The following is a 26,625-nucleotide window of genomic DNA, read 5'->3' on the forward strand; positions in this document are numbered from 1 at the left end:
AAAGATACCACGTAGAGAGGTGAGCTTCCTCAGTCTAAGGAAAATCGGGCATGGTGTCCGTCCAGAGGTTACAGCTGCATAGAACATGAGCCTGGAAACTGATTTGAACCCTGGGATTTAGAGAACTTTGGATTTATATAACATAGAGTTTAATAATCAAGGCCAAAGGCGATGGAGTATTAGACCGAAGTCTAATCTTGCTCTAATTTAATAATCTAGGGGTGACCCCTTGGATGAGTTCCTTAACACTAAAAAGAAAGATAATAGTCCCGTCTCATAGGGTTGTTGTGGGAATTAAGTGAGATAAATGAGGCCACGCGCTCGTGAAGTATCAGCTGCCGTTGCTATGTTATTGATAAGGGTTTTAGGAGGCGGAGGCAGAACACGCAACTGTGGCAAGAGGAAGGCCGAGGAACATGGAATTACGGAATCATCCCACTGTTCGTAAGGGGCTTTCAAAACTCTTCCACCCCCTATCTGGTGCCCCCAAACTTCCTTCCCCACTGTTGTCCCTAAGTAGTTACTCAGCCCCCACCCATAGGCACAGGTCCCGTGGAAACTCGGCAGCCTCCTACCCGGACCAGGGAGCTCTGCTGGAAGGTTCCTCTGCATGCTGAATCTCAATCTAACCTCCTAGAACTTCGACCTATTGCCTCCGTTTCTTCCAGGGTGATAGAGAAGAGGCCCCCAAGGCACCTTTCAGTTCCTGAAATGATCGTTACTACATTTCGACTCCTCTAAGTTGAACTACCCCTGTTCCTTCAACTTCCCTTCAAAAGCAATGTCTTCTAGTCACATTCCCACCGCTGGTCCCACTTCTCTTAGATCAATGGTTCTCAGCCAGAGCGACCTGTCTAGAGACATTTTAGGTTGTCACAAGAAGGGCAGGACTATTGCTGACATCGCAAAGACAGAGGCCAGGGATCCTACAGTCCACAGCAGCAAAGAATTATGTGGCCCAGATAGTCACAGTGCTGAGCCAGAGGAGCCCTGTCCTAAGCAAACACATTCATCAGTGTTCTTAAAGTGCAGGCCAAAAACGTGCACAGAGGAGAGTCCGCTAACAGCGCCATTTTACCGTCATTACTTTTCCATAAACTTAGCCTAGGACTGTGGTAGTTGGTGGCAAGTGGCCAGTTCAAGCCCCCTTTCTTATATTGCTGCTGGCCCAGAGATGGCACTCACAGGGCGCGCATACTCACTCAGAAGTCTCTCATCATGGGGGCACTCTCCACCGCTGAGCCCCGAGGCAGCCTTGCAATCTTCTCCCATGCAACACCCGAGGCCATTACGATCAATCATTCAGAAGTAGCAGGCAAGCGAGAGGTAATCCATTTGCTGGCCATGTCTCCCTGGTTTTGTGGCATTGAGGCCCAGATAGGATGGAATCATGGGGCCTATGTTTTGGAGGACCCCCAGAATATCGTGTCATGTTTCTCAGCAGCAGCTTGAAGGAAGACAGGATGCCTCAACATGATACTCAAAAGCACATGAGTGTCTCCCATACAATTTTCTAGAATGTCTTCCCCAAACTGAAAGCCATGCTCTCCACTTCCGTGAGAGCAGTGTGACAGGGCAGGGCTGCCCAGAAGGACACACACACACACACACACACACACACACACACTTACATAAGTTCCACATAACAGTCTCCTCTTTGCCAATTGATTCCTGACCCTCCATTTACCACACACAAATGCTCATGCTCGCAGTTCCCTGGATCAATACTGGCCTTGATTTTACCAATATAAAGAGATAAAGCAGGGGACCATAGAGATGGGGGAAAAGTGTTGAGGAGACAATAATCTAAGCCTCTCAGAAACTTAAAACCTGTACTAATCGATACTCAGAAAATAGATAATTTTGCCTTAAAGCCCAATGCTCTGTTCCACATAGTATTTCAAAATAATTTCTTTTCACCTTTGATGGGGTGAAAAAAGAGAAACGTGTTGGATAGGCTGAAGTAAACGTCTCCGGTGTCAGCGTTCTTTATAAACTCAGTGGCTTGGTTAGTTTATGAACAAAGTAATATGTTTGATTTATTCAAATATTTACTTGATTTACTCAAATATTCTGCTTGGTATATTTAATTTAAATTTTTTATTTATATTTATATTTATTTTTATATATTATATATAGTATATAGTATATATATTTATTTAATATATAAAATACGTTTATATTTATATATTTATATTTATAAATTTAAATATTTCACTTTAAAAAGCATATTTACTTTAAAAGTATAATTTATTCAGGTTAATCATAGGTGTGCTAACAATCTTCTTTTCAGAGTCTTAATCATTTATCGTTTATTCAAGTGAAGGTAAGCTGATGATCTGAAGGAATGTGGTATCTCTCAGTTCTGCCGGCATTGGGGAAGGAGGCAGAAATTAGAGAACATAGAAACCATTAATGTTTGGATAAAACAAAGAGCGCTTTATGTCTTCCAGACATAGTGCTCTACACATGGCACAGCAGATCCAGAAAGCCCTTGTTTTTGGAAACAGATCTAGAGGAGATATGCAGGGGTGGGGATGAGGGGAGGCTTCTGACCTTGTGGCTTCCTGCCACATGGGAATTTTGTGGCTTGGTGTGGCTTTTAGGTTTTTGTTTTTTTTTTTTAATTTTAAATAAACATCTGCCCTTGGAGCTCCCTCCCCAGAGAAGTCCGTCCTAGGCTCACCTTCCCATATGTCCACCTTTCCAGAAAACTCAGACTCACAGTACCCTCAGTCAGTGTCTGCTCAGTTGTTTCCGTGCATTTTTAATATCCTCTGAAGGGGCTTCTGGCCCTACTGAGATGCCGCTTTGGAGGTCCGAGTTACCTCCCCACATAACCAGTATTATTTCTGTTAGTAGACCGATTACAAAGTCACCTAGGTCATGAGTGGTCTGCCCTTAAACTTGTTTTTTCCCCATAAGCCCAGCTCCTTTACTGTGTGATATGCTACAGCATGAGGCTTTTCTGGAACACACATACATGCCTGATTTCTTTCAAGGCAGCAGCAACAGAAGCAAAGACACGTGAGGGGACTGAACAAGGCCACCCTCGGGGAGTCCATACTACGTGTTTGGTGGAATCCAAGTCCATCCCCTGCAAGGCTCTGAGTCTTGCAGCCCCTGAAGGCCCCTACTCCCAGCCCAGAGCCCTGAGCAGGATGCTTGGGTCCTAACCCTGTCCATGTGGCAGAAAATGCCACTTTTCTTTGGGTTTCTGCCTTAGAGAGCATGCAGCAGCATGAATAAGCCAAACATATTTCTCAGTGAAGACTTTCTCTTTATTTGAAATTTGAACATGGAAATACACTTTGATTCTTCTTAATTCTCTCAGTTTTAAAATACTTCCTTCTCCATAGAATTCCTGTGAGAATTTATTCCTCTCTTTACTGAAGCCCTGACCACATGTGTCTTGTGTTATTACTGTGTGTGTGTGTGTGTGCATGTCTGTGCATGTTATACATGCATGTGTGTGTGTTTTACCTCAGTTGCACTATAAGCTCCTAGAGGGGGACACCTGGGTGGCTCAGTCAGTTAAGCGTCTGCCTTTGGCTCAGGTCATGACCCCAGGATTCTGGGATCAAGTACCGCATTGGGCTCCCTGCTCAGTGGGAAGCCTGCTTCTCCCTCTCCCCCCTGTTCATTCTCTTTAATAAATAAAATATTAAAAAAAAAAAAGTTCCTTGAGGGCTGACACTTCATCTCTACAATGTCCTCCCAACAATATCTTTCATGCAATAAATACTTCATAAACGCTTCCTAAATGAACAAATCTTCCAAAAGCACTGATTTCCATCTGGGCCCCTTTGTAAGGAGTGTCTAATAAATATGCCCTGTGAATTCCAGTGCAGTGGTTAAAAGACAGTTTCACATTAAAAATTTCCTGCAGCATCGTTACCAGAAATTATTCTGGAAAAGTAAAAACCAAAAAGCAATGTAAGTACACCTTATGTGAATATTTTATTCAGCTTTTTAAAAAATTAATAAGCAGCAAAACAGGAACTATTTAATTTGGCTGCTCTGAGAGTTCCTGCTTCTCTTTCCAAGGCTCTAGAGGGTGAGCTATTTCCCAAGGGAACAGCAGCTCCGAACAAACCTCAAGGTGATTCCCGCTTAGAGAAAGCGCTGGTAGCCAGGAGGGTTCCACTTCCACAATTAGGGAAGCATGTGGGTCTGTGGGGACGGAGCTGGGCTCGGCCGCTCTGATGGGTCCACACAAGCTCCATTGTCCCCCTCCTGTTGGTGTGTGGCCAGGTATCAGTTCTGTGTCTTTGCTTTTTCTGAGAGAGGGCGGAGGATGGCATATGTGAAGGCCTGTGGCAGGGAGGACCTACAATGCTTTGAGGGGAAATGTGGGGAGAGGCAAAGACTGGGGAGAAGGGAAGGTACCCTTTTGAGAGGCCCTGTGAGTCGTTATCCCAGGGGAGATGGAAGGACGCTCAAAGTTTTAAGCAGAGGACTACGCTGACTCTGTTACTGTTTTGTAATCTTTATTACAAAGAGCTCAGTAGCTGAACCAGGGGGCTCATCCCCACACCATGGGCACCAGCAAGGAAACATATATTCTAACTTAGAAACATGTTTGTTACCTCACCACAGCGGAAAAATAAGACTGGGAATAGCTAGTACTTATTGAAGCTTCCCAGGTGCCAGGCGCTCTTCCTTTTTTTTTTTTTTTTTTAAGATTTTATTTATTTATTTGGCAGACAGAGATCACAAGTAGGCAGAGAGGCAGGCAAAGAGAGAGGGAGAAGCAGGCTCCTTGCTGGGCAGAGAGCCCGACACGGGGCTCGATCCTAGGACCCTGAGATCATGACCTGAGCCGAAGGCAGCGGCTTTAACCTACTGAGCCACCCAGGCGCCCCACTAGGCACTCTTCTAAGTGAAGAATCTCTTAGAAAATCACCTAACTTGGGGTAACGCTGTGGTAACTCATTTAATCCGAACAAGAAGGAACGGGAACTTGAAACACAGCTGAAGCCAGGGGCGCTGAGGCTCAAACCCATGTGGGCTCACTCTGGGAGCCACGCTTGGGACCTCAGCCTGTCTATTCTCCCCCTCATCTTGCCACTAGGTTGTCTCCCCTCGGCTAATCCCGTATAGAAATTCCAAGGTCACACTAATGCTGGCAGTGGGAGGACTGGGTAGGAGACGTCCAGGCTGCAAACAAGGAAAACTGTGAGGGCACTGGAAAAATGCTGGGGAGACATGGTGGCAATGGGGGACAGTGAAGACAGGAATGAAGAGGTGTCAGAGACATGAAGGAGCTACTCAGCAGGACTTGGTAACTCAAAGGAGAAAATTCTCATTGGACACCAGCCCCGAGCCCGGTGTGTGGTATTTTCGATGTGTCAAAATACTATAACGTTTCTAATATTGCCAGTCCCCAGGATTAAGTCATAGCTTTTGTTATTTTTTTAAAGATCTTATTTATTTCTCAGAGAAAGAGAGAGAGAGCACGCACACGCAGGGAGAGCAGCAGGCAGAGGGGAAGCAGGCTCCCTGCTGAGCAGAGAGCCTGATGTGGACTCGATCCCAGGACCCTGGGATCATGGCCTGAGCTGAAAGCAGATGATCAACTGACTGAGCCACCCAGGTGTCCCAAATCAGCTTTTAATAACGAATGTATTGCAAACAGCTGCAGGTAAACTTTTTGATGGTAAAAAGCAATATATAAATAGCCCCTTACAGATTATGACATAGCTGCTATCTACTTTGATCTGAAAACAACCCTTTTATATTCATTGTTCTGGCTGCCATAACAAAGACCCACTGACCAGGTGGTCTAACCAGAAACGTGGTCTAACCAGAAACGCGCTCTCTCACAGCTCCGAGATGAGCAGTCTGCTCATCGGTCGGCGGGGTCAATTCCTTTGGAGGGGGAAGGGGAGTCCGCTGCAGGCCTCCCTGCCAGCTCCCGGTGGTTTGTGGGCCATCTTTGATGTTCCGTGGCTTGAATCTCAGCTTTCATCTTCATGTAGTGTTTTTCCTGAGTGTGCGTGCATGTCTGTGGCTAAATTTCCCCTTGTTATGAGGACACCAGTCCTATTGGACTGGGGGCCCACTCTACTCTGATATGACCCCATCGAATGAATTACATCTGCAAAGACCCTATTTCCAAATCAAGTGACATTCTGAAGGACTTGGGGGTTTGGATTTCCAAATGTAAATTTGGTGGGGGGAGGGGACACACTTCAACCCCTAACACTCCAGAGCGCGTAAAGCAGGAATTACTCTTACTCCCATTCTAAAGATAAAGAAACCGAGTCTCAGAGACATGAAGTAATTGAAGGTAAGCGAGAGCCGGGGTCCCAAAGTCAAGTCCACTCTCCGGCTCAGCGGTCGGTACCTCTTGCTGAGATGGTGTAGCTGTTCTCACACACTTGGAGCAGTGAGAACTGAGGGTGCCCCAAGGTATAGAGAGAGGGGAAGTGGTCAGATACAGTCTCCTCTTAGAATCAGTGTCAGGTACCCGATTATCATTAGAAGCATCATTTGGCTAATTCACTGGCTGCCCCTACAGCTACACTCACGAGGGCTTGACCTCCAGGGAAACTGTTGACTCAAATGGTTTCTTGGACGTCTGTTGTTTTTCTCCGGTGGGCCCATCCCTGGGCCAAGGGGAGCTGGGTACAATGAGTCTATTCAGGGCAGAAAGGAAAATGTCCTGTGCTTCCCTTTTCTCTCTGTGGTATCATTCTTTGCCTCCCTGTGCCTCTCTTTTGTCCTGCTATTGAGTAACATCAGTGTGGGTGTGGGGACTGTGTGAATTGCCAGCAGGGAGAGAGTGTGGCCCAGGACACCTGCCTGAGGACCTGCGGCAAGGGCGGGCAGCAGTGGGCCAGCTTCCCAGGAACCGCTCTGCCAACACCACAGCACCGATGTGGGCCTTCTGTTCCTGAGTCACTCTCAGCATCTAGAGCTGGTGCCCCTCAAGGAGCATGGGTCCCCCTAGAGAAGACCCCTGTGCCCCCAACTCTTGGGAGGCAGTGCGGGGAGAAGATGAGTGCAGATTCCAGAGACAGATTCTATTCCCAGCTGGGTCACTGACCAATACGCATGCTTAACCTCCTGTGTCATCTCCTCATTTGTAAAACGCAGATGATAAATGTGTTTGCCTCGTAAGGTTATTGAATAGATAAATGATATAATCCATAAACGGTGCCTAGAACATGTCTGCCAAATAATTCTAGCACTCAGCAAATGTAAACACTACTTCCTTATTTTTTTCCCCAAATGTCATTTGTTAATCTGTTCATTGAGAAAAGGCAGGATACATCTCAAGAAGCTAACCGTGGTTGTGTCTGGATGATGGAATTGCAGGTTATTTTAGTGTCCTTTTTTTTTTTTAACCTATTTGTATTTTCTAAACTCTCTGTAGGAAATATGTATTACTTTTTTTAAAGATTTTATTTATTTGACAGAGAGAGAGAGCACAGGTAGGGAGAGTGGCAGAGGGAGAAGGAAAACCAGGCTTCCCACTGAGCAGGGAGTCTGATGAGGGGCTCAATCCCAGGACCCCAGAATCATGACCTGAGCCGAAGGCAGACACCTAACCGACTGAGGCACCCAGGTGCCCTTGTATTACTTTCTTAATAAGAGAAAGCAAAGTTCCATTGAGGATCGAGAGGGTTCGGGGAACTAGGGATGAGTGGGTATAGGCAAAGACATGACCATCGTCCTCAGTGTAAAGTCTATGGAAGGAGACAAGACAGGTAGGTCAATAATGGGCATCGATGCTCTGTGCGGACTGAGTAGGGGACCCATCCCTCTCAAGTCGCGCCTGGCACCGCAGAGGTGTCATCAGTTTTGCCCCAACGATCTTTGTACAGAGTCTTTCACAATCTGGAAATAGGAGTCAGATGACACACAACGTCAGATAAAGGGGTCACTCCTTTCATCTCTCCCAGCACCCCGGGAGATGGGGATTGTTGAGAATCCTGCCTAAGGCACCACTTTCTACGAAAGGGCTCATGGTGCAGACAGAGGTCAAGATGCTTTTAGGAGCACCTCTGATAGACACACAGGAACCCCGGTCACAAAGCAGCATGTTGAGTGCAATGAAGAGTAATTTCCTGTTTCTCTATCTCTCCATAGTGTTATTAGCATCATCATTATTTTGGCTGGAGCCATTGCCCTTATCATCGGTTTTGGTATTTCAGGTATGTGATTTCTCGAGTTCCTGTGACTCACTCACTCACCCCCCTCGCCGTTACGTCCCAACCACTCGATGGGGCTAAATGGAAAGAGTGCAGAAAATCTCAGAACACTGGTTCTTCTGCTCATTGGCTCTGCTCTCTTCGATTTACGTTTTACCCCCCGGGACTCCGTTTCCTCCGTGATAGGGTGGGGAAATAATGTCCACGTGACCAGGTAGTTGAGAGAACCCCACGGGCTGTTTATCAGAGAGTTCTGCCTACCAGTCAGCGCTGCAGAGGTCACTCTGGCGACCCGGAGAAAGGGCTGCGGCTGAGCCATCCTACCTGCGGTTGGTCTGGAGGGATGATCCCTGTGCAGTGAAGCATCAGGTCTTTGCACACAGGGGTCTCAGGGAAAGAGAATACCAGCTGTGACCAGTGGAAGGAACAGGTGCCGCTGTGCGTGGATGGTGAGTTTCTGAGCGCAGCTGATGTCAGTGACAGGAAGAGTCTTATCTTTCCTTGTCTGTGTGGACCACGTCTTAGAAGCATCTGTTATGGAAGCCACCTCCAGTAAGACACATTGAGTTAGGCCAGCAGCTATCTTCTCTGAGGCAACCTGTTTGCTCCATTTCCCTTAAACTACCTGATTCCAGCCAACATGTCTATTTTAACTTAGTCTGTGGCCCTGTCACTCTATAACTTGAGTTTTTATAGTCTGCCTTTTCTCTCTGTCCCTCTTCTCTGCCGTGGGTGTGCTGCCACCAAATCGTGGTCACAAAGCCTGAATGAAGAAAACACATGGTAGATATGTTTGCCTGGAAAAGGCATTAGTCCCCTTCCTCACTTTCTTTATCAAAAATGGGTATTTCGGGGCACCTGGCTGGCTCAGTCAGTATAGCATATGACTCTTGATCTCGGGGTGGTAAGTTTGAGCCTCACATTGGTTGTAGAGGTTTCTTAAAAAGTAAAATCTTTTTTAAAAAGTTATTTTGTCTTTCATCCATTTTTCAATTGGATTATCTTTTTCTTTTTGATTTGTAGGAATTCTTTATATATCTTGGAAGCAGTTTGGTTATATATAATGTAAAATCTCTTCTCTATGGCTTTTTCACTCTTAGTGATGTTGATGTCTTTCAATCAACAGAAGATCTTAATTTCAATCTGGTCCATTTTATCCATCTTTTCCGTTATACGGGAACTTTTTATAACCTGTTAGGTTAAGAAGTGTTTGCCTATCCCAAGGCCAAGGAGTTTTTTTTCTGGATTATCTTGTAGAAGCCTTATTGTTTTACCTTTCACATTCGTATCTGTTAAGCATCCAGAATTAATTTTGAGCATGGTGCAAGATAGTGGTCGAAATTCTCATGTTCCACGTGGCTCTCCAGTTGACCTAGCGCCATTTGTTAAAACCACTGCCCTTCCCCCAACTTCTCGCCAAGTGCCATTTTTGTCAGAAATCAAGTATCCAAATGTATATGGATCTGTTTCTGAATGTACTAGCCTGTTTCATTCTAATATTCCTTTATAGTTCATTTTCCTTTTTGTCATCTCTTTACCTATTGCTAATCTTGGGCATGGGTGTGTGTGTGTGTGTGTGTGTGTGTGTGTGTCTCATCATAAAGCAGGTTTGAGGTCAACAGAACAGTAGTTTTGAAAGAACTGGGTTTATGTTTGATTTTTACTTTCTCTGATTGTTTTCCTATTAATTTTGTCTTTTATCTTTATTAACGTCCCACTTTCTGCTTTGTTTTGCTATCTTTTCTTTTTCTAAAATCTTAAAACAAGCACTTTGGAAAAGAGTATGCCAAGGAAGGCAATAAACAGCTGTTAGTAGATACCGTCATTCAGTTTTCCAAAATGATTTACCAATTTACTCTTCACCAGAAGCATATGAGAGCCGGTGCTCTGTGTCCTCACCCTCTGTGCTCTGTGTCCTGTGAATCTTGTTGTGGCTTAATTTCTATTTCCTGGGGACTGAGGAGAGTGAGTACATGTTCATATGAAAAACATAATGTGGAGTGACGGAGCCAGACATAAAACAGTCCATTCTGTATAATTCCATGTATTTATAGTTCAAAAACAGGCAAAAGAATCTCTACTCTTAGAAAGGCAGGGAAAGCCTGAGGGGGTAGCCAGTTAGGAGGGAGCGCGAGGGGACTTCCGGGGAATAATAAAGTTCTAGTTCTTGGTGTGGGTGGTAGTTACGTGGGATGAAATTGTGATAATTGTATATTGGTGATGAAATTGTGATAATTCTTCCAACTGCACAGTTACAATGTGTACAATTTTTATGTACGTTATACTTTAATACACTCATATATATACACATATTACAAATATATATTATAAAATATGTGTGTGTATATTTTTAGCAGTAATATATTGATAAAGCAATATTTTGGGCTAACTTTGAGGATATCAGTGCATACATTTTGGTGCCTTCCTCATTAATGCTTAATTAACTCTTCCTTAGTTATAATTTACCCTATTCTGGATCTTATATACCACCTTGAATTAAAACCCCAGTGTTTGTCTTTCATTCTAAATCTTAGTGCCTAACTTTTTTGGGGCCTAGGGCTAAATGGCTTGGCACCAGGGCCCCTCTGGAATTATGTTTTGTTTGTCAGGGGCTTTGACTACCCTAGCAAGAATTTTCACATTGTCCTAGCTTCCCTGTGAAAGTCAACACTTTGCCACTCACACTTTTCCCTGTTGAATAACTATAGTAACCTCAGGTACTTAGCTCAGTTTCCTGAAGACATGCTCAGAGGGTACTCCCTAAGTGCCTTTTGAATGGACTAGTGGATGGATGTTTGGAGAGGTAAATATACAGTTAAAAGCTAGTCTATTCAGTTCAGCAATATTCCCCCCATAATATTAAAACCCTACCACCAATGAAGAGTTTTCCACCTCCTTCCTATTTCATGGGGTAAAAGCTGGTTGTTATGGATAAAATGGGCTGTTTATTTAAATTCAACACTCTTTAGTTGGATTTTTCCTAATTGCTTTTATTAAAAAGACCATAACACTTACCTAAGAGCATCATATTATCACACTTCAGATAAATTCAATAAAATGTTAGCTGGCTTAATACACAAGACAGTGAAATTAAGGAAATGATATTACATAAGTGATGATGATGATATCTTCTGAATCCTTCCAATGTGCACTTCATTGTACTAAATAACTTGGCATACGTTATCTGATTTACCATTCACAACAAATAGGAGATAAGTATTATTACTACATCCTGGTAAGTACTCACACAAGGTTGCACACAGCTAGCAGGTGGGACAGTAGTACCAAGCCCCGGTAATTTGCTTCCAGAACCCACACTCCTCCCCACCACCCTGTGCCAGTAATAACATTCATAGAGGGTTGTGGCAGAGAAGGGTGTTTTCTGATTTGCTTTGTAGGCATTATGCCTGAGACCACAGCTTTTAAAGACATAGAGATATTCCTAAATACAGAAAAAAAAATTCAATTTCTTTGAAACTCTCCTCAGGCCATATATACCACCTCCTCATAGCCATCCTACCCCTTAGAAGTACTAAATATAGACCCCATAAAACATAAAATACATTTGAGGTAGACTGTTTGGAAGAGAGGTTGAGAGGCTCCCGTTAAGCCCTACTTATAGGACAGCATTTGTGAATGACCCTTCGAGAAGGGTGGGAGAAATGTGGAAAGGCCCCCGACCCTACTTAGCCCAGTCCATGACTTCAAATGGCTCTGTGTAAGGGAAGAGTTTAAGAATCAGACAGAGACGTTCTAATCTCAGGTCCGACACTAATTGTGTGTCCTTTGGGACACAACTTTCCAGAAAAGTTTCCTCACTGGTAAAATAGAGCCGTTGTGGGAATTAAATGAGAAAAGCGTGTGTGAAGTACCTGGCACATTGTTCTTTATATTAATAGCATCCGTGCCATTAATGGTAATTTGTGATTATTAACGCATTTATATAGCACTTCCTAAAACTTGCACGGTTTCCTGGACATACCAGGGCCGACTTCCTTTGAAATTAGAGAGGCCAGGGCAGGAGGCCACAGGAAACTCCTCATAATAGAAGCTGTGTCTTTGGACACTGGATAAGCCAAGCAGGCATGTGTTTATGGCACCAAAACAGGAGACTGAACAAATTGTTTGAAAAGTATTTGAGAGAGAGAGAGAGAGAGAGAGAGAGATTTTTTTAAATTGTAGACATCTGAGAAACAACTGTTGGCCTTTCTTCTATTTTACGGTCTTCAGTTGTTTTCATTTTTACATAAAACGTGGGGATACCAATCTCTGCATATTTTAGTCTGGCCATGGTTATCAGCCAAACGAGGGAGAAAGGACAGGCTTAGTTCCAGACAAGATCGTGTTCAATACTGGATCTGGTGCTTGCTAGATATGAGGCTGTAGGTGGCCATTTACTCTCACGGAGCCTCCTTATACCATTTATAAAATGGGTAGAATGATAATTCTCACCTCTCATGGTTCTTACCAGCCTGAAAACGAGTCACTTTAACTGAAGCACTTACTAAAGTTGTTCCTTTCCTCCTGCTGCTCTGATCTGCAAACTTTCCAAATGATTCTAGTTAACAACGGTCCTTGATACCATTAAGATTTAACATGTGGCAAGTCAGGTACTATGTTAAGCTCTTTACCTGTGTTGTAGCATTTAGTCCTTTCAGGGACCGACTGAGGGAGCCTCTACTATCATTAACATCCTCATTTTACAGATGAAAAAAAACGACAAAATGAAGTTAGAAAACGTGCCCAAGGTCACATATCCAGGGAGTGGCACAGCTGAAACTTGAACCCAGAGGGCCTGACACCTGTTCTCAAACACCAGCTGCTTCCCACATTGTTCCCTCCTCGAGCTTGGCCCAGCATCCTTCCTCATTTCTTCTCACAGAAGCAATACTACCCCCAAACCTGCTCTCTTCTCGGGCAGGTGTGGCACTCACACTGGTGTCGGCTTAAGCCTCCGTGAGACCCCCGTTAAGCCTTGTGCTATGATGTCCAGCATCATACAGAGCAGCAGGTGCTGAGTGCCCACTGTTGAACATGCCCAGTATGTTCTGTAGGCTGCGGGAGACAGGACTTGTCTTACGCAACTTTGGTCTCTTGGAAGAGTTCATTTCCCAGGTTTTTTGTGTTTTTGTTTTTTTTTTTTTAAGATTTTATTTATTTATTTGACAGACAGAGATCACAGGTAGGCAGAGAGGCAGGAGGAGGCGGGGGGGGGGGGAGCAGGCTCCCTGCTGAGCAGAGATCCCGATGCAGGGCTTGGTCCCAGGATCCTGGGATCATGACCAGATCGGAAGGCAGAGGCTTTAACCCACTGAGCCACCCAGGCGCCCCCATTTCCCAGGTTTTATCCAGTGCTACTGGGACATCCCAGATTCATAATCTCTGAAGAATTCTTGCCTTGTATTATCTGTAACCTCGCTTTCCAAGAGATTTCTGCTCCTACAGCACAGGGCAACTGAATAGCGTTCAGCCCCTGTGAAAACAGAACACTCTGGATTTTAGCTTGCTCCTCTTTTCCCCTGCAAACTGGAGCTGTCATACTAATTAGCCCTCCAGGGCTAGAGAATACATTTTCAGTAAATAGGTGGGTCTTCCGACTTGAAAGTTCAAATCTGTGCCTTGGTTTCAATTAACAGAATTCTCTCATGAGGTAACTGCCTTGAACTCACCTCCTAGAGCCTTTCTTTTTTTTAAGATTTTATTTGACAGAGAGAGAGTGCATGCCAGAGAGCACCCAAGCAGGGGGAGCAGCAGAGGGAGAGGGAGAAGCAGGCTCCCCGCTGAGCAGAGAGCCCAATCCCAGGACCCTAGGATCATGACCTGAGCCAAAGGCAGACACTTCTGACTGAGCCACCCAGGCGCCCCTCTCCTAGAGCCCTTAAAAGGGTTCTTTTGGCTCAAAACCAAAATCTTTTGGCTCACCAAATCAAACAAGAGCCACTGGTGGTTAAGAGGCCTGGAGGATCCTACCAGGCCAGACTGCGTTTCCTAGAACATAGTTCTTTGAGCCCATTTGTTTGCAAGTTTGAATACAGATTTCTTTTTTTCTTTTCTTTTCTTTTCTTTCTTTCTTTCTTTTTTTTTTTTTTTTTGAGAAGCAATTATACTTGCTGCTGTTTGCTAATTACATTTCTTTTAATCACTTCTGATCATCATTTATTCACCTAACAAGCATTTATTGATTGCTTTCTGGGTGCAAAGCAATGGCTAGGTCCTCCTGGTTTTTTCAGTTCTCACTGGCTTTTATTCCTCCTTTTGATTTGATAAGGGAGGAGAGGATTTAATCAACTTGATACTCCTTCCATCTGCCACATCTTTAATGCAACCTTAAATGGGCTCAAGCCTGCAGCATGTCCCTGGGGCACTCCACACTTGCCTACTTTCAGTCATTAAGTTCTCGAAGAGATATTTCAGCAAATTCTCTACCTTTGGGCTCAGGGCCAACACATTAAAATTAATTCAGTAGCAAAATTACCAAACTAAGATATGTCATTACCATTTCATTCCTCCCATAAACTGCTTTAATCACGTATTTTTTTTCTGAAAAGTAATTTTTCAATTCAACTTTAATGGCACTTTATAAACTACAATCAAATTTATTCTTGCTCTAACACAGTTACGTTTGCTCCATGATTTTATTGAGAATCTCTGTTATTTTCATTGCCTTCCTTTTCACAGGCTCACATTTCTCCAAAATTTAGCTGTGGTAATCCTGCTGAATGTTCCTTATGCCTACAATCATTTTGGAGAGAACTGTTATCTCAAATAGTGCTTTGATTTCTACTGATTTCCATTCATTCATTCATTTATTCATTCACTCAACAAATACTATTTTTCCTTGTAGAAATGGAGCACTAGGCACTTGTCTTACTTTGCTCAGGCTGCCATAACAAAATATCATAGACTGGGTGGCTTAAAAAACAGAAATTAAGGGGTGCCTGGGTGGCTCAGTGGGTTAAAGCCTCCGCCTTCAGCTCAGGTCATGGTCCCAGGGTCCTGGGATTGAGCCCCGCATCGGGCTCTCTGCTCAGCAGGGAGCCTGCTTCCCACTCTCTCTTTGCCTGCCTCTCTGCCTGTTTGTGATCTCTGTCAAATAAATAAATAAAATCTTTAAAAATAAAAAATAAATAAAAAAATTTTAAAAAACACAGAAATTTATTTTCTCACAGTTCTGGAGGCTGGAAAGTCCTCCCCAGCCTTCAGGTAGCCCCATCTCTAAGGCTACCATCAGTGGCCCTCTGGCCTGTTGAACAGAGGCGGTGGCCCCCATCCTTTGAAACCAAGGAGGTTTCCAGGAGCCCTAATGATCTCTGAATCATCTTTAGGGTTATTCTTCCCTTTTCTGGAAGAAAAGCTCACACTTATGGCTGAATAGCTCTATTGTCCTGTCCTGCAGGATCTAAGAAACCTGACAGCCTTCCTTCATTTTGTCTCATTTGTTCTGTCTCGTTTAGTTTTTCTGACCCCCACTGGTAGTGTTGCTGCTGGTATAATCCCCATCTCTATTCCAGGCTTCTGCTGAGGTAGCTGATTAAGCCCAGGAGTAGCACCCGTGCTCTCCTTAACAAATGGCTGTACAGCCACACCCCGATTGTTCTCTCCAGAACAGATTTCTCTCTCTCTCTTTTTTTTTTTTTTTTTCAATATGGATAGGCTGAGAATTTTCCAAATCTTCAAGTTATGGTTCTTTTCTTTTTAAGACATATTTACTTACTTATTAAGAGAGGGAGAGAGAGAGAGCACTTGTTTGAGGGAGTATGGGGGAGAAGCAAAGGGGAGGGAGAGAAATCCTTAAGCTGACTCTGCACTGAGCACAGAGCTCTTCTCAGGGCTCGATCCCAGGACGCTGAGATCACGACCTGAGCCAAAGCCAAGAGTCAGCTGTTTAACTGACTGAGCCACCCAGGCATCCCTGGTTCTTTTTTACTTAACAATTCCTTCTTCAATTCATCTCTCTCCTTTCCCACACTTTACTATAAGCAGTTGGGGGTAACCAAGATACTCCTTCCAACCTTTGCAGGACCCTCCTCAGCTAAATATCCAATTCCATCACTTGTAAATTCCACCTTCCACAAAAACTAGAACATAGTTCATCCAAGTTCCTTGCCACTTTATAACAGATTGGCCTTTCCTCCAGTTTCCAATAACATGTTCCTCATTTCCACCTGAGACCTCACCAGAATCAACCCTAACATCCCTAGCTCTAGCACGCACCTTAAGACTTTTCCAGCTGCTACCCATTACCCAGCTGCAAAGCTTCTTCAACATGCTTAGGTACCTCTTACACCAGCACCCCACTTCTCAGTACTGAAATTCATATTAGTCGGGCTTATCCAGAGAAGCAGAACCAATAGTTTTGTGTGTGTGTGTGTGTGTGTGTGTGTGTGTGTGTGTGTGTGTGTGTGTGATATGAGAGAGATACATATTTAGAAAGAATTGGCTCACATGATTATGGAGGCTGACAATCCCAAGATCTGCTGTCTGCAAGCTGGAGACCCGGATGGTCTAGTTCCAATCTGAGTCCAAAGGCTTGAGAACCAGGAAAGCCAAGGGTGTAGCTCCAGTCCCCAAACTGGCAGACTCAAGATCCAAGAAGACAGTTTCACTTCCAGTCCAAAGGCAGAAAAAGACTAACACCCCAGCTGAAAGCAGTCAGGAAGTAGGCGTTCCCTCTCACTCAGGCTTTTTTGTTCTATTCAGTTCTTCCACTGATTGGATGAGCCCCTCCCCCATATTAAGGAGGATGATCTCCTTTACTCAGTCTACAGCTTCAAGTGTTAATCTTATCCAGAAACATCCTCACAGATACCTCTGAAGGTTTGACCAAAGGTCTGGGCATCCCAGGGCTTCATTCAGGTTGACATATACAGTGAACCATCGTAGCATTAGACGACTTACAGAAATCATTAAGACAGTTTCTGTCCTTGAAAAGCTTACAAATTTGTGCCAGGGCCAGACTAGACACAAGGTAGAGGGGGACAGCTGCTATAATAAAGGCAAGGGAAAGTGTTACGGGAGAGTAGAAAATCTATTAATTTTGTCTTGGCAGATCAAAAGAGTGTTTCATGCAAGGGCTGCCATCTGAACAGCCTTGAATATAAGTAGAATTTGGATAACTGGTGATAAAGGAGAGGAGGGAACTATAAATTGTAGGTGCAGGATGAACAGGGGTGTGAAGAAGCATAGTATAATTGTATAACCAGTACTAGCTTGGAATGTCTTGGATATTAGTCTGTCAAGTAAAAATAATTGAAAAGCAAATTAAATCTTTAAAGCATGTTCAGAAAAATGCTAAGGCAGAGGATGGGGTGTGTTGCATTCATATTACACAGCAAAACCTCATCCTATCCTCTTTCATAATTTCTCTCCCAAATCTCCCATGTGAATAGCCACTGTGCATGGCAGCTGCTCCAAAGTCCCTCTTCCCCCACACTCTGAAGCCCCCAAAACATTCTCCCAAGCCACCGTATGCACAGGTTTTGTTTCCTCTGCCTCTTTTTTAACCTATGATTTTTCTCCCATTAACAACTCTCTGTTCTTTCTCATATAAATCCATCTGGCTTAGCTTCTCCAGCTCTGTCCCTAATCTATTACCTTCACCTACTTTACAAAGGCCTGGGAGCCAATTAGTTCCAGTCCCTTGGGGTGAAACCCCAAGAATATCCTTATGTTCATAAAGTTTATCTCTGAAATCTGAAAAATAGCAGGTACGCTTTGCTTATGTATCTTTCCAGTGAAAGCAGAAAATCAATAAACCACTTGATATCCATAAGCAGTAGAGACTATGAAAGGACGTGGTAGGAAATGCGGCTGGAAAGGTAGCAGTAAGAGCCAATGTCTATGGGGCATTCACTATGTGCCCTGCACTATTTGTGCCATGAAGCATTTAGCTTTGAAGGCCATGCTAGCACGTCTGAACTTCAGTCCCCAGCCCTTGGGAACCGTGGAAGATTAGTGATTATAAAACTGACACGTCCAGATTGTATTTTAAGGTCTACCTGTAAGATTAATGCAATTTTACAAAATAGATTGGATGGAGGCAAAGATCAGAGGCAGGAATGGCAATAAGGAAGCTAAGAAGTGCAGTTGAGAAGTACTCAGGACCCATCAATTTGGACTTTTTGGGTTGTAAGAAAGAGAAGTTTGTGCAGACTGTTTTAATATAAAGTGTTTGTGTAAAGGATACTCAGAAATTGAGACAGGAACTAGACTTGAAAATCCTTGGGATCTAAGACAGCTCTGAGGACTCTCTTCATCTTTCTCTCTCATGTTCTCTCCCCCATACTTCTTTCCAACTGCTCCACTCTCGTCTTGGGCTCAAATACCCCTCCTCTCCTTCACTGCATATCCAATCACAGAAGGAGCTTCTCAAGAAGATTCAGTTAATTGAATCACCCTCCTGTAGGCATCCCCAGCCAGCAGTGTCCAGTGAGGAAAGAACAGTTGGCCGATGCTTCACAGACTATCCAGGCCATCCACTGGGCAATTGAGGGAGAGGTCGTGGACATGGCTGGCATCGTAATTAATATTTCTAGGTATGTTTGGAGAGAAGGAGGTGACTTCTATCTTAAGCCAAAAATCAATTTAATTACCATTCTTCATTATACCATCACTCTTACTATACCCTTTTATTTTTTAAAGATTTTATTTATTTGAGAGAGAGCATGAGAGGGGGAAGGGCAGAGGGAGAAGCAGACCTCCTGCTGAGCAGGGGGCCCAATGGGGGGCTCTCTCCCAGAACTCCAGGATCATGACCTGAGCTGAAGACAGTAGCTCAACCAACTGAGCCACCCAGGCACCCCACTCTTACTATACTCTTGACCAAGACACTTATCTTGTCGTTGGTTTCTTCACCATTTAAATGGAGATACAAGTAATAGCCCTTTAGAATTTAGCATTCTTCCAAATTGCTAGTCCATTTAGTTAGCATGAGGTTTCACTTCTGGGCCACTTCTGGTTAACTAAGAATAACAATACCTTATGTGTGTAATTACAGTTTGCAAATCAAGTTCACATCCATTTGATTTGAACCTCACAGGAACCCTTTAAGGTAGGTAAGACAGATAATATTGCCTCCATCTTTCTGAGACCCAGATAGGTTACATGACTTTTTCAAGGCCACACAGCTATCAGGTGACAAAGCCAGGACTTGAATTCTCATCTTCAAACTCCAAGTCCAATATGTTCTCTCCTTGGTGCCTCTCAAGGGCTGGGTTGCTTGTTCTCAAGGAGCAGATCTGCTGTAGACTCAAGATTGCTGTCTTCCTGTTCTTTCTATTCTTATGTCTTCTTTTTTTATGCGTCTCCTGTTCTTCTATATTTCCAGTTTATTACAGAAGTCTCTGTTTGGCCTTTGGTAACGAAGGGTTTGGCTGTAGACATTCGAAAACTTCCCTGGGCGCTGACTCTTGCTTCCTGAATTGCAGGGAGACACTCCATTACAGTCACTACTCTGACCTCAGCAGGAAATATCGGGGAGGATGGAATCCTGAGCTGCACTTTTGAACCTGACATCAAACTTTCTGATATCGTGATACAGTGGCTGAAGGAAGGTGTTATAGGCTTGGTACATGAGTTCAAAGAAGGCAAAGACGACCTGTCAGACCAAGATGAAATGTTCAGAGGTCGGACAGCAGTGTTTGCTGATCAAGTGATAGGTGGCAATGCCTCTCTGAGGCTGAAGAACGTGCAACTCACAGATGCTGGCACCTACCAATGTTACATCATCACCTCCAAAGGCAAGGGGAATGCTAATCTTGAGTATAAAACTGGAGGTGAGTTACTTTTGGAAAGGGGGAAAGAGAGCACCCAAAGGTATTGGGGCTAAAGACAATGGGTTGCTGCTGAAATATGTTATCCTCAAGAGTGACCAAGAAGACAAAGACCATCCTTGCCAGCAGCCATCCTTGCTGTCCAAGACCCACACCCACTCCAAAAATAGCCCCTTATAAGATTAGGTCTTAAGTCTTCTGTTCTGGACTCTAGTCTTCTCTGGATTTTCAGGTATATTCTCTGAAATATTTTACCAAAATAAATGTGGTCTCCTTTATGGTATACCGCCTTTGTTGTTGCTGGTAAGAGAAACCTATGATCTGGCCTGAGACTGTTCTATGCTAAGCAGGCCCTAGCCCAAGTCTGAAATCAGTACCTCCAGGGACTCATGGCAATGGAACCCATTTTAGGAGAAGTTCAAAGGGAACTAACCAAAAACATTATTGTTCCACAAACTCACTAATCCTCCCCCAGTGAAATCCACCCTTCCTTATCAACTCAGCTTGGTGAATTTTATGTATAAGAAACTCAGACTGGGGCGCCTGGGTGGCTCAGTGGGTTAAAGCCTCTGCCTTCGGCTTGTTCATAATCTCAGGGTCCTGGGATTGAGCGCTGCCTGGGGCTCTCTGCTCAGCAGGGAGCCTGCTTCCCCCGCCCCCGCCCCCACCTGCCTCTCTGCCTACTTGTGATCTCTCTCTCTCTCTCTGTCAAATAAATAAATAAAATCTTAAAAAAGAAAGAAAGAAAGAAACTCAGTTAGGTACTGTGAGGAGTAAAAAAACAATAAAGAAAACCAGATGATGGTCCCTCCTCTTGCAGAGCTCATAGAACACAGCTTATAGAGTTGAGGGCTGGGGCAGAGATAAGAAAAATAGGTAAATACCTATCATAATTGGTAAAGTCTATCAAATGCTTTAAGAGAAATGCAGAGTAATCTGGGGATGCAGGGGGAGAGGGATCATGTCCAGATGCATAGGAGGGAAGGGACTGGAGAGCCCCCATGGAGAATCTGGCATTTAAGAAAGGACTTACAAAACAGGCAGAAAGTATCCTGAGGCCTCCTGGCCTACACTAGTCTACACAGGCCTTCCTTGGACACTTTATAACATGTGTTTCTAGTGGTGTAAAGCACAGATGTAGAGCCAGACCTGGGCAAGTACTGGGACCTGGGTAAGGCAAATTCACTGACCCTCAGTTTATTCATCTTCAAATGGGGATTAATAGGGTCATGTCAAAGGGACACTGGAGCCAACTCAAAGGGCTTCCAATGGCAAAGCTGGAACAATCTGAGCAACAAAACAAACAGCATGGTAGTAAATGAAAACTCCAAGTATAAAATAAATACACATGAACATTTTGTGATCAACTTTATCAACTTCCATAAACATGAGGGAGATGACACAAATCTTCCTTACAGATAAATTCCAAATAATGTATTTAGATCTCCCCACTCCAGGAGGTGGAGCTTAGTACTTCCTCCCTCCCCCTTGACCACATTCCGGGTGTGTTTTTCTTAGTCAAGTCCAGCTTCCAGAGAAACCTGGCAAATACTGCCTCAGCCAGGTGATCAAAGTTAACATCGTCAATGATAAGTCATGTCAACAGTATGCAATCTTATGTGATATGATGAGAAGGGCACTTTTCCTTCTATGGCCTTCCTCTCCAAAACCCATAGCCCCAATCTAATCATGAGAAAAACCCCAGACAAATTCCAGTAGAGGTTGGGGCAACGACAAAATGCCTGACCTGGACCACTCAGACCGTCAAGATCATGAAAAACACGGAAAGATTGAGAAACTGACACAGACCAGAGGATCCTAAGAGGACAAGCCAATTAAATGCAATATGGGATCCTGGGAAGAAAAAGGACATGAGTGGAAAAACTGATAAAATACAGATGAAGTCTGGAGATGAGTTAGTAGTTATATATCAATGATGGTTTCTGGGTTTTGACAAATATACTATGGTTAAGATGTTAACATTAGGGAAAACAATGAGGTATATATAAGAACTCTCTGTGCTATCTTGGCAATGCTTCTGTAAATCTAAAATCATTCCAAAATTAAAAGCTTGTTTTTTAAATGCTGATAATAAGACAGATCCCTAGAACTGTAGGGAGGATCAAATGAAATAATGTCTGGAATTTGGCACCTGGCAAGAAATGCACCCTCAATAAATGGTGGTTCATTGTCATGTACACTCAGCTCCTTACATCATCTCCCAGGAGTTCATTCCCTGCCTGCTGTGAGCAGATGAGTCTCCTCTCCCCTGCTACATGGAAGATTCTCTAAGGGCAAATCAAGGCTTTCCTTTCACCACTCACTCAGTCCCAGCACAGTCCCAGGCAAACGAAAGTGCCAAATAAATTAATAACTTGGATCTTGCCTTTTGGCATAATAAGCATTTTATAGTCAAAAGTCCAGGTCTTAACATTTTTCCACAAATGTCTCATTGCCTGGATATCAGAGGAAACTAGTCGTAATTTCAAAGTTCATGTACCTCCCCAGTAAGGAGGATTATCTTAGAAGAAAAAAAATGACTGTCTTTACCCCTGGATACCAGGGCTGGAGAGCCTCCACCCAAGCAAAATCCAAACCCCCGTGATGACAAGTCCTGTGTATGGAATTTCTGTGGGTGACGGGTGAATGCTGTTTGTTTTTTCCTTCTCCCTCTGCCTCCCCACCCTAACTTTATCCTCCAGGCAGAAAAATACATAACATCCAAGAGGCTTCACAGGTGCCTGAGAAAATGCCCCAAATCCTTAAGGAATAAAATTTTGTGACCAACTTTATCCCTTATCTTTAAGGGATGAACTGGAACTCCTCTTAGTTGGAGAAATTTGTTATAACAATTACACCTAGAACTTAGGTCCTTGGAGTTTGTGATTTTTGTCAAAGAGTTGTACAAGTCATTATTTGCATCTATAATACAATGGGCCATACACAGGCAGACCATTGGGGAAGTACTGAGTCACTTCAGTGGTGGAAAGATGTGTTTTTAAGACCTAGCTCTTCAAAGCTATATTGTTTTATCTGTATGACCTTGATATCTGTCCCTTTTGACTTTCATCCCTGCAGCCTTCAGCATTCCAGAGGTGAATGTGGACTATAATGCCAGCTCAGAGAGCTTACGGTGTGAGGCTCCCCGATGGTTCCCCCAGCCTACAGTGGTCTGGGCATCCCAAGTTGACCAGGGAGCCAACTTCTCAGAGGTCTCCAATACCAGCTTTGAGCTGAACTCTGAGAATGTGACCATGAAGGTTGTGTCTGTGCTCTACAATGTCACAATCAACAACACATACTCCTGTATGATTGAGAACAACATTGCCAAAGCCACAGGGGATATCAAAGTGACAGGTGGGTTTCTCCACACTTTTTGCATGGTTTATTGGGCTTAAATCAAATACAAATTAAAATCTAATTGGTTTAACAGATATATTATGTATTGGGGCGTAGAAAGCTTGACAGTCCTCTTCATGGAGAACTTGATCACAATTGCAGTTGGGACTGAATTACATAAGACTAACACAAAACAATATTTATGGAATATAGGTCAAAAATCACAATGAGGCTTCATCTTTTAAGCCTTCTCATTGACTGGGTGCGGATGGATGCCTAGAGATCGGTGCTCAGGATTCTGTGGCCCTGTCTAACTCAAAAGGACACCTTTGGTGAAGCAATGGGGAAAATGACAATCATTTGACATCTTTGATATATTCAGTTGGTGATCTATGTCCCAAGCCCCCCACCCAAAACTGATTTGGTTCTAGCCTGCCTTTGAGAAGACTTTCGGTCTGAAGACTAAAAATCTTAGGCTCCAACTCCGACTTATTCAGCCCATCTAGAACTGGCTCACGATCCCATTAATATTGGCCCAGTATTAGTCAGAAAGCTCCAGATTGAACTGGCCTCCCAGACTAAAAGAGTAGGACTCCAAGAGGCCCAGCACCCTAGTTTCTCTGCTTCAGTGTATAAAAAAGCTAGGGTTGAGCTAGTGTCAGGAAAATGTACAGACTGGATTATGACTTTTAAGACCATCCCTACTGCAGCTAAATTAAATTCAGTCTATAGTGGAAGGAGTATGTCAGGAGAACTGCTGTTTTATATCAAGCCCAGAACCAGGTGGAATACCTTGAACATTTAAGTGCCCTATAAATGTTTGCTGAATTTAACTGAATAAATCATATTTTTGTCAGGTTACTTTTTAATTTAAAAGTACATATATGAAAAGGCAACCTATGAAATGGGAGAAAGTATTTGCAAATCATATATCTGATATCCAGAATACATAAAGAATTCCTACAACTTAACCACAAAAAAATCAAATAACCCAATTACAAAAATGCACAGAGGCCTTGAATAGACATTTCTCCAAGAAGATAAACAAATGGCCAACAAACATATGAAAAGATGTTTGATATCACTAATCATCGGAGAAATGCAAATCCAAATCACAGTATCACCTCACAAGCATTAGGATAGCTACTATTTAAAAAAAAAAAAAAAAAACACCAGAAAATAACAAGTATTGGTGAGGATATGAAGAGATTAGAACATTTTGCATGTGTTGATGAGATTGTAAAATGTTGCAACTGCTATGGAAAATAGTATGGAAATTTCTCAAAGAATTAAAAATAGAACTACCATATGATCTAACAATACCATATCTGTGTATATATCCCAAAGAATTGAAAGCACGTTCTCAAAGAGATAATTGTACACCCATGTTCATAGCAACATGAGTCACAATAGCCAAGAGATGGAACCAACCCAAAATGTCTGTAGCAGATGAATGAATAAACTAAATGTGATATATTTGGGCATCCGGGTGGCTCAGTTGGTTGTGTCCAGCTCTCCATTTCGGCTCAGGTCATGATCTCAGGGTTGTGAGATAGAGCCCCAGGTCAGGCTCCATGCTGGGTGGGGAGCCTGCTTGAGATTCTCTCTGTGCCCTCCTCTCCTTCCCTCCCCAGCCCCACCCCAACTCAGACACACACTCTCTCTTTAAAAAAAAAAAAAAAAGTGCCATATACATACAATGGAATATTATTCACCCTTAAAAAGGAAGGAAATTCTTTCACATGCTACAACATGAATAAATTTTCAGGGTATCATGCTAAGTGAAATAAGCCAGTGGTAGACAAATACTATATGATTCTACTTATATGAGATCTCTAAAGTAGTTGTCAAATTCATAGGAACAGAAAGTAGAATGGTGGTTACCAGCAGCTTGTGGGGGAGGGAAAAGCAAAGGGAGTTGTTTAATGGGTATAGAGTTTCAGATTAAAATGAAAACATTTTGGAAATATGTTTCATATAATGTGAATATGGTTAAAACTATTAAACTGTACATTTAAAATGGTAAATATGGTAAATTTTATGTTTTTTATCACAATAAAAAGTATCTAATAAAAAAATCATACATATGAGAAAAAGAGAGCTCTTCCACTATCCTAAGGAACAAATTGTTGACTAGCAAATAGAATGCTTTTAGTTGACTGTAACAGAAAACCAACTCAAATAACCCTAAGCTAAATGGAGAATTCAATAAAAGAGAATTAGTGCATTTCATGAAACCAAGAACAGGAAGTACAATTTGGTTTCAGGAACTGCTGGAACCAGGAATTTAAATTCCATTGGGATTTTCAAAACCCTCTACTTTATTCTCTTGTTACTCTCTAATTTAGTTTCTTCTGTTTTAGTCTATAGGGCAGAATGTGATTCCGAAGAGTTCCTAGTTTTAATAGTCTCTCTCACTCAATAGAGTAACCAGAGTGAGCCTTAATCCCACAGTCCTATTCCACATTCTCAGGAAGGCTCCACTTGGGTCAGTTGCCCACACATAGATCAATGAGGCAGTACCTGATGGAAGGCCTTCCCTGAAGAAAAGGGGGAAATGAGGCATTGGGCATTTAGAAAGCTAGGTGTTAACAGCAGTGTCTCAGTTCAGATCTCAATAAGTATCTCCAAACTGTATAACTAATGCCTTCCAATGGAAAGGACAATAACTGAATAAACCACAGAAATTGAGCACACCTTTGATTCAGTGAGCAGATTCTTTTTCCATACATGCTTATTGAATACATCAGGACAAGTGTCCCATGTATCAGTGCTAGGACTAAATACAGTATGGTAGCAGGACATAGCTCAAAATTCAGAAAATATTTGGTTCTAGCCTGCCTTTGAGAAGACTTTTCGATCCGAAGACTAAAAGTCTTAGGGTCCAACTCCGACTTATTTAGCTTTGCCACATACAAAGTAAGTGTATTTTTTAAATAATTGGATGAGATGGCAGAGTTTACATCCTGTGTTCTTGGACTCTACTTCTAATTTAGGTCATTTATTCAGCAAGTATCTATTGCGTGCCAAATATGTACAATGCAATTTTTAAGTCCGATGATACGGAGGTGAATAGCATAATAGCATAAATGTCCTAAGAGTAACTAATTCCAGTGTAGATGTGGTGTCTAGGGGAAAGAATTGTTAATTATGACTGGCTGAGTAGAGGAGGCAGGGTTCAAGCTGGGCTTTGAAGAAGAAAATGGTTTTGTTAGAATAGGAAGGTATGAAGTCAAGAGCCTATATGAGTGGTCCAGGGGAGAAATTATGAGGGCTTTAACTGAATGGCAATGGAAAAGAAAGAGGAAGAATCAAAAGCTAATGAAAAAAATCATCTTCGTGACACAAATATGAAG

The 26,625-nt window shown here is 43.0% G+C and overlaps 1 protein-coding gene across 2 annotated transcripts in view; it reads left to right on the forward strand.

The window, feature by feature from the left end:
* The window catches only part of VTCN1 (V-set domain containing T cell activation inhibitor 1), a 56,688-nt gene that overhangs the window by 24,286 nt on the left and 5,777 nt on the right, over positions 1-26,625 (forward strand). For both annotated transcript variants that reach the window (XM_080801167.1, XM_080801166.1), the window contains exons 2-4: positions 8,098-8,162; positions 19,586-19,933; positions 23,009-23,287. In XM_080801167.1, the coding sequence (XP_080657293.1) occupies positions 8,098-8,162; positions 19,586-19,933; positions 23,009-23,287 (692 nt within the window). The remainder of the gene's footprint in view (positions 1-8,097; positions 8,163-19,585; positions 19,934-23,008; positions 23,288-26,625) is intronic.

This window comes from Martes martes (assembly GCF_963455335.1).
Source record: "Martes martes genome assembly, chromosome: 4".
NCBI lineage: Eukaryota > Metazoa > Chordata > Mammalia > Carnivora > Mustelidae > Martes > Martes martes.